At 37.5% G+C, this 8,464-nt stretch overlaps 1 protein-coding gene and 1 pseudogene across 2 annotated transcripts; one reads left to right on the top strand and one right to left on the bottom strand.

Moving 5' to 3' along the window:
* Window positions 1-461: 461 nt before the first annotated feature.
* LOC149151782 (18.1 kDa class I heat shock protein-like) lies at window positions 462-1,427 on the top strand. Its single transcript, XM_089439317.1, has 2 exons — window positions 462-913; window positions 1,009-1,427. The coding sequence occupies exons 1-2, from the start codon at window positions 679-681 to the stop codon at window positions 1,293-1,295; spliced, it is 522 nt and encodes a 173-aa protein (XP_089295443.1). The 5' UTR covers window positions 462-678; the 3' UTR covers window positions 1,296-1,427.
* A 3,992-nt stretch (window positions 1,428-5,419) lies between these two features.
* LOC149151781 (18.1 kDa class I heat shock protein-like) lies at window positions 5,420-6,081 on the bottom strand (annotated as a pseudogene). The gene is made up of 2 exons (XR_016262496.1): window positions 5,832-6,081; window positions 5,420-5,736 (listed from the first exon to the last, which is right to left on the bottom strand). The product of XR_016262496.1 is annotated as an 18.1 kDa class I heat shock protein-like (transcript).
* Between the last annotated feature and the right edge of the window lie 2,383 nt (window positions 6,082-8,464).

Here is an 8,464-nt window from a genome sequence, read left to right as displayed (position 1 = left end):
AGAGAGTCCGTTTTATTGAAAATTGCACAGGCTATAAATCAAATGATCTATATTGAGGAGTTTCACATAGGTTTTCTTCGGGATTGCATATGTGATTGGAGTAGTCTACTTAGGCTGTAGAATGGCCCGTTTTCCGTCACCCGTCGGAAAATCGTCCAGCTCCGGCCACCGAGAATGTCTCCGCCCTCCACCACCCTCCTCTAGATCCGCCACCCTCCTTCTCCGCTTCTCCACCACCCTCCTCTGGCAATCCTGACATTCCCTGCCAAGGCCTGACATTCTGACAAAAAATCGGATTCAGATCCCAGGAATGGGGCCTGACATAGCGTGACAGACGACTCACGAGCTATTGCAGCCTCGGTGTATTGTTTCGGGGAGCTCCTTATTCTGGTTCCAATTCGAATTGTCACCCGCGCGCAGGTAGACTACTCCCTCTCTTTCTGTATCAAGATCCCAGAAGAGTCCATTCTGGAAGCTTCAACTGTTGCTGGGCGTCTCTGGAACCATCATCGCAATCCCTTAAATTTCCCTCTCTCTGCGCTTGGTCATCGAATTGGTGATTTCCCTCTACTTTGTGCTAGTTCAGCGTTCGGTGCTTGCTTTGATTTTCCTTTCGACACTTTAAATTCTGCGGATTTGACCGATTTGTCACTCTACGGTAAGAAAAAGCTTTAAAGAATGGCCTTGACTCCTTTCCTTGGTCGATCGAGGGCTGGAAGCCTGTGGGATCCATGGGACCGCAACCTGTTCGATCCGTGGGTACCTGTTTCTCGAATCTGGGACGTCTTCGACCACGGCAGCGCGTTGGACTCCCCGACCTTTTCCTTCTCTCGGGACGCGCAGGCCATTGCCAACACGAAACTCGACTGGAAGGAAACCCCCGAAGCTCATGTTTTCACGGCGGATTTGCCTGGTAAGTTACCCTTTCATTTGCATTAATTCCTCCGCATAACTATTTGCCTTCTATTAGTTAAATAACCAGTGGTCCCGTTGAATTTATGTGTGCAGGGCTGAAGAAGGAAGAATTGAAGATTGAATTGGTCGACAATAGGAGTCTGAGAATAAGCCGAGAAAGGCACAAAGAAGATGTGCAGGAAATGGACCAGTGGCACCGTGTGGAACGGTCGAGTGGACGATTCATGAGGCAATTCCGGCTGCCGGATAATGTGAATGCGGATGGCATCTCTGCAAAATTGGAGAACGGTGTTTTGACTGTGAATGCCCCAAAGATTAAACCGACAGTTGTCTCTAATGGCGATGCCAAACCTATTGAGATTTCTGCAAACGACAAGTAAAAGGGAGCCATTGTAATTCGTGATTTAGGGCTTTCTCAAGTACAGATGCTTGAAAATAATTGCGGTCATTTAGTGTCTTGATTAGTGAGTGTACTCTTTGGCTGTGGTTAATAGAATATATCTCCTTTTGTTTTCTTTTTCGTTTTACATGATTCTTACCCCAACATTTTTGAAGTTGTTCTTTGTGTCAACATTTTTTGTGGCTCTGGTGGTGAATTATTAACGCTTTACCTTTGAAGGATTTTTTTCGGAGCTTTTGGTGGTGAATTATTAACGCTTTACCTTTGAAGGATTTTTTTCGGAGCTTTTCGGAGTCATGCACTGAGTTGGAGGAATTGTTTATTAGAAGTGGAGAAATTGTTTGTTAAAAGTGGCTGGTTGGGTGAATTTGAGTAAAAAAATTCAAAAATTCTTGTAAATGCAGTGTTTGAATACAAAAATCCCATAAATTTTTTCCAAAATATGACAAAAATTTCTATAATTTAAAAAAAAACATATCATTTCCTAGGTATTTTAATGTAATATTTAAAAACAATTATTTCCATTTAATATTTAACAACAAACCAATCGTTCAAGAAGTATTTAAATGTAATATCTATAAACAAAGGTGTTTAAATATAGTATTTAAAACCAAACAGCCACTGTGCCACAGGGATGTTTTAAGATCATGCTCGAAAACTGATTGATCTATTCGCTACTCACAATTTTTTAATTGCGTCAGATTTGAAAATCAATTTTATATATATATATATATATATATAATCAGTCTGAGTTATATATATATATATATATATATATATATATATATATTTTGGTTAAGAGTTCAGTTTTAAGTTTTAAAATGAAATGTATATATATTTAATATGTGTGTTAAAGAATTGAGTAAAGAGTAAAAGGTAGATTGCTTTAAATGAGTGAAAAGAAGAAATTATGGATGAGATAAAATAACAAATGGAAACTGGAATATTTAATTCAATGCACGTTTCATAGATAGCAAGGATTTAAAGAGTTTTATTATAGAGATGTTTCTTAAGTGTATATGGGGAAAAGAGTTGGATAGAAAAAAGAAGTATTATGTTCAAGAATTCAGCTCTACTGTAATCCCAACAAAAAGAGTACATTGGTGTTGGCATTTTATGGAGAACAAATTCTTAACTTTGATTATGGAGATGTATTAGAAACACTTGTGCTGGAGTCTTGTGGCGAAGACAATTTTTAACATTGATGCTCTTAATAACTAATTTAAATTTTGATGTGCACAATTACCAAAATTTAACTTTATTAGATTCTAGAACTCTCGTGGAATCGGCTGTTGTTTATTTTTAGTTGGCAAAAAAACCATTCATTCATTAATGGTACACATTTTTAATAGAGTAAGGACATAAAAGATCTAATCCCTGATGAGTTTAGACATGGCATGTCCAATGATGCATTCCTTTTCATGGCCATTCCATCTATGGTCTATATGCAAGTTTTGCAGTGTTCCAATACCCATAATGGAACTGCTACAAGAGTAAAACAGTGATACAGGGAAAGACAGAACAATGAGAAAGAACAAAGGTTGGAGGCACATGCTCCCCTTAGGGGTGGATTTCACTTGCAGATCCTAAAATATGGAAGAAGACATCTCCGTGGAAGTGATACTCAACTGAGTAACAATATTTTGATTGATTGATAATTTAATGATGATCACAAGTAAGTGGGAAGAACCCTTGTAATATAACTTGCAACTAATAACCCTCCACTTACTTAGCAGTGAGCCATCAATGTGTGTAACGAACAGCTCCCAACTTAGTGAGGAGTCATGAGTTCTGTGGGGAAGCAACCACATCCACTCTTGCTTTCGAAGCATGCTTTGGACAAGATTGAGTGCAAAGTTCTCAAGGAATGTGCTTCAAAAGTTTAAACGCACTTGTTACGTGAATGTTTTGAGGGCGTGCTCCTGAGCATAAATGAAACACTCCTTGGATGATCCAGATTTTGATTTAATTTGTAAGATTAAATTCATATCAACATTAATTTAAATAACTAACATTAAAAGTTGAAAGTGGGACCCCATTTCGATGTGTTTGTTAGTGGACTCAGATCCATAGAACCTCACTCGAAGAGAGTAGAAATCGAGGTGTTTCCCAATTTTCTCTAGAAATTATAGTTTTCCCGCATTTCAACATTTCAACATTTTGTGAGAATGGCAATGCAGACCTTTCTCTCATACAACCTTGAGTTGGGGGAGGTAGACGTTTCAATATTTTGTGAATCTGGCAATGCAAGCCTTTTTTCTCGTACACCATTGAGGTGGGGGAGGTAGGATTATGAGATCAAACTCAGGATTTGAACTCTTGTAAAGAATAATCAAGAAAATGCCTGGGGAACATGTATTAATAATGAACTTAGCTACCTCATTACTTCACAAAGTTTAGCTTGATAGGTACATTGTCTGGGTTGGCTACTCAATAATGTCTCTTAAATGATCCAGTATAAAACAACATGCCTTGGAAAGAAACCGAACTAAGGAGATGAAACTTAGTAATGGAGTAATAGAGTATCTTTCCAAAAGAAAAAGATATTTTGGAATATTTGCATAAGTAGGATGTCCACATTTGCATGGGGGCCTTGTAGCTCATGGTGGTGCTCACTTCAATGTTCGCCACATCTAGTATTAGATCATGGAAGCGCAGAGCAGGAGTTGCTTGTGGCAAGAAAACAACAAAGATATGGTAGAATTAGGATAATGAATCGTTTTTTATTTTTTTTATTTCTTAACTTGTCAAAGACTTTACTAGTTTAGCTCACTAAAGTGTTTTTAGTTTCTAATATGTGTGTATGTGTAATATGTATTAACAAGAATAGGTAAATATTTTGTATTGGAAAAAGCTGCAGCCTCACTGGTCAGCATTGTAATACAAAAATATATTGTCTCGAATAACATAGTTTAGAAATTGGGCTAGATACACAAGTGTTAGTTCTGAATTGAGCAATAAGAATCTTTGTTCTCTATCATATTTCAAAATGAAATGTGCTTCTTTAGGTCTTTTCAACAAACCTGTTAGCACCGTAGTTGATATGAATTAGTTCTTAATTGAGTAATAAGAATCTTTGCTCTCCATAGAATGCTAACACCAATGTACTCTTTTTGTTGGGATCACAAGTAGGGCTGAATTCTTGAACATAATACTTCTTTTTTCTACCCAACTCTTTTCCCCATATACACTTAAGAAACATCTCTATAATAAAACTCTTTAAATCCTTGCTATCTATGGAACATGCATTGAGTTAAATATTCCAGTTTCCATTTGTTATTTTGTCTCATCCATAATTTCTTCTTTTCACTCATTTAAAGCGATCTACCTTTTACCCTTTACTCAATTCTTTGACACACATATTAAATATATATACATTTCATTTTAAAACTTAAACTGAACTCTTAACCTACCTATATCTAGACGGATTATATATATATATATAAAATTGATTTTCAAATCTGACGCAATTAAAAAATTGTGAGTAGCGAATAGATCAATCAGTTTTCGAACATGATCTTAAAACATCCCTGTGGCACAGTGGCTGTTTGGTTTTAAATACTAGATTTAAACACGTTTGTTTTTAGATATTACATTTAAATACTCCTTGAACGATTTGTTTGTTGTTAAATATCAAATGGAAATAATTGTTCTTAAATATTACATTAAAATACCCAGGGAATGATATGTTTTTTTTTAAATTATGGAAATTTTTGTCATATTTTGGAAAAAATTTATAGGGATTTTTGTATTCAAACACTGCATTTACAAGAATTTTTGAAATTTTTTTACTCAAATTCCACCCAACCAGCCACTTTTAACAGACAATTCCTCCACTTCTAACAGACAATTCCTCCACCTCAGTACATGACTCCGAAAAACTCCGAAAAAAATCCTTCAAAGGTAAAGCGTTAATAATTCACCACCAGAGCCCCAAAAAATGTTGACACAGAGAACAACTTCAAAAATGTTAGGGAAAGAATCATGTAAGACGAAAAAGAAAACAAAAGGAGATATATTCTATTAACCACAGCCAAAGAGTACACTCACTAATCAAGACACTAAATGACCGCAATTATTTTTAAGCATCTGTACTTGAGAAAGCCCTAAATCACGAATTACAATGGCTCCCTTTTACTTGTCGTTTGCAGAAATCTCAATAGGTTTGGCATCACCATTAGAGACAACTGCCGGTTTAATCTTTGGGGCATTCACAGTCAAAACACCGTTCTCCAATTTTGCAGAGATGCCATCCGCATTCACATTATCCGGCAGCCGGAATTGCCTCATGAATCGTCCACTCGACCGTTCCACACGGTGCCACTGGTCCGTTTCCTGCACATCTTCTTTGTGCCTTTCTCCGCTTATTCTCAGACTCCCATTGTCGACCAATTCAATCTTCAATTCTTCCTTCTTCAGCCCTGCACACATAAATTCAACGGGACCGCCGGTTATTTAACTAATAGAACGCAAATAGTTATGCGGAGGAATTAATGCAAATAAAAGGGTAACTTACCGGGCAAATCCGCCGTGAAAACATGAGCTTCGGGGGTTTCCTTCCAGTCGAGTTTCGTGTTGGCAATGGCCTGCGCGTCCCGAGAGAAGGAAAAGGTCGGGGAGTCCAACGCGCTGCCGTGGTCGAATACGTCCCAGATTCGAGAAACAGCTACCCACGGATCGAACAGGTTGCGGTCTCATGGATCCCACAGGCTTCCAGCCCTCGATCGACCAAGGAAAGGAGTCAAGGCCATTCTTTAAAGCTTTTTCTTACCGTAGAGTGACAAAAATCGATCAAATCCGCAGAATTTAAAGTGTCGAAAGGAAAATCAAAGCAAGCACCGAACGCTGAACTAGCACAAAGTAGAGGGAAATCACCAATTCGATGACCAAGCGCAGAGAGAGGGAAATGTAAGGGATTGCGATGATGGTTCCAGAGACGCCCAGCAACAATTGAAGCTCCCAGAATGGACTCTTCTAGGATCTTGATACAGAAAGAGAGGGAGTAGTCTACCTGCGCGCGGGTCACAATTCGAATTGGAACCGGAATAAGGAGCTCCCGGAACAATACACCGCGGCTGCAATAGCTCGTGAGTAGTCTGTCAGGGGATGTCAGGCCCTATTCCGTGCGATCCGAATCCGATTTTTTGTCAGGCCTTGGCAGGGAATGTCAGGATTGCCAGGGGAGGGTGGTGGAGAAGCGGAGAAAGAGGGTGGCGGAGCTAGAGGAGAGTGACCGAGGGGGAGACATTCCCGGTGGCCGGAACCGGACGATTTTCCGACCGGTGACAGAAAACGGGCCATTCTACCGCCTAGGTAGACTACTCCTTTCTCTAATATGACAAGCATCCATTAGGTTAGAAAGTTAGTATTAGAATCATTATATTCATTGAGATTTTGACAAAGTCAACCATGACAGTCTGCGAGGTAGGTCATTGACAATATTTGTTGCCATCCATTCCATTGGCTGTTATACATTTACTAGAGTATAATAATGATTTGGAAAAGTTGGCAGAATTCCATTGGCTGTTATACATTTACTAGAGTATAAAAATGATTTGGAAAAGTTGGCAAAATTTTCTTCGGAAAGATGATGACAACTTCCTTCCGAGTCAAAGTTTCTATTCAAGTTATACATTTATTGGAAGTTATACATTTATTGGAAAGGTTGGCAGAATTTTCTTTAGCCGGAAAACTGATGACAACTTCCTTCCCAGTCAAATTTTATATTCAATGATTGTACAAAGGTTTTTTATTTTTGAAAAATATATATAGTTGAATGGAAAACAAAAATTGGTTTGTTGAAACTTGGTCCTTTCCCAAGTAGCTAACCTCTGTATTTAATCGTTATTGTTATGTGAGAAAATCTACAACATTATCAAGAAAATCAATCACAATCCTTTAGGATGAAAGAGTTGGCAGAGTTTTAGTAGCTTGGAGAGGTGATGATAATTTTCTCCATAATCATTTATAATGAAAAATTGTATATACATTTTCCATTTTTGAAATATGTAGATTAAAAGAAACAACTAGTTCCGTTAAACTCTTCATTCGTCAATTAGCAAAGCCGAGTAATAATTGCAATTCAGTCAAAAGAGTTCACGTTGCAGGTTGCTTTTATGATTAAGATACTCTCTCAAAAAGACTACAACAAATCCAAATATAAACACAAACTATTATTCATTTTACTCTGTACAATATCAAAATCAAAATACTCTCTCAAAAAGACTACAACAAATCCAAATATAAACAAAAACTATTATTCATTTTACTCTGTACAATATAAAAAACCAGGTAGAATCCACTCATGTGATTGTAATAAAAAAATTACACGCTTTACATTCATTTGCTCAACACAAGTCTCTCTAATTTATGTATTGATTTTATGCTTAGAACATTACGTTAAAGATAAAACCATGCTAAATACAATTACTGCAACTATCACTTTGTGGCATGCAGCTATATTGTAGGGATCCTTTCAATGAGTTGAGAATAAAATAATAAACCAAGTGGGCCTTTTAACAAACTCTAGACTTAAAAAAAATCACCCATGGTTTTATAGACAGGGCGTGCCAAACATTGGATGAGAAAAACCTATTCTCTCAAAACCACCCAAATGTTTTAAGTGGTATTCATGTACATCCTTGCTATTCATAGAAAATGGGTGTGATTTCGTCGAAGATTTACCGAGGGTTAAGGACCGAGACATAAACCTTTCACTGAGCTCTACCTCAAAGTATTACATTGTCTCACAGTGCTCAAGCATGTTCACGGGTTCTAGGGTGTTGTAGAGATGTGATTGCAAGTCTATGTTATATATATCTGATCAGGCAGGATTCTCGTGAGATAATAAAATTTATACATCATTATAAAGTTCTTCACGCAATAATCAAACACTCGAATTAAACTCTACTCAGAAAATAATTTAGTGTTATCATCTGACCTAACAAACTTATCGAATTGTTTTTGATAAAGCTAGTTCAAATGGCGAGTTGGGTTACTAGCGAATAAATAAACCCTTTTGAGCATCCAGGCCTACTATCAAATTACAACCTGACATCTTCAATTTGCCAGGGAGCACCCGAGTCCCATGTCCAGAAAGAAACATCCAAGCTAATCAGAATACAAGGATTTCGCTTATGTGAGATTACG

Source organism: Pinus tabuliformis, chromosome 9, assembly GCF_031772625.1.
Source record: "Pinus tabuliformis cultivar Carrire ecotype Pingquan chromosome 9, CPIR1, whole genome shotgun sequence".
NCBI lineage: Eukaryota > Viridiplantae > Streptophyta > Pinopsida > Pinales > Pinaceae > Pinus > Pinus tabuliformis.
The sequence above is the reverse complement of the archived record's forward strand: the minus strand, read 5'-3'. Positions and strand labels throughout refer to the sequence as shown.

Coding starts and splice junctions, on each gene's coding strand:
- LOC149151782 (XM_089439317.1), top strand. CDS start 679: ATGGCCTTGACTCCTTTCCTTGGTCGATCGAGGGCTGGAAGCCTGTGG. Junction 914..1,008: donor TTTCACGGCGGATTTGCCTG/GTAAGTTACCCT, acceptor TTATGTGTGCAG/GGCTGAAGAAGGAAGAATTG.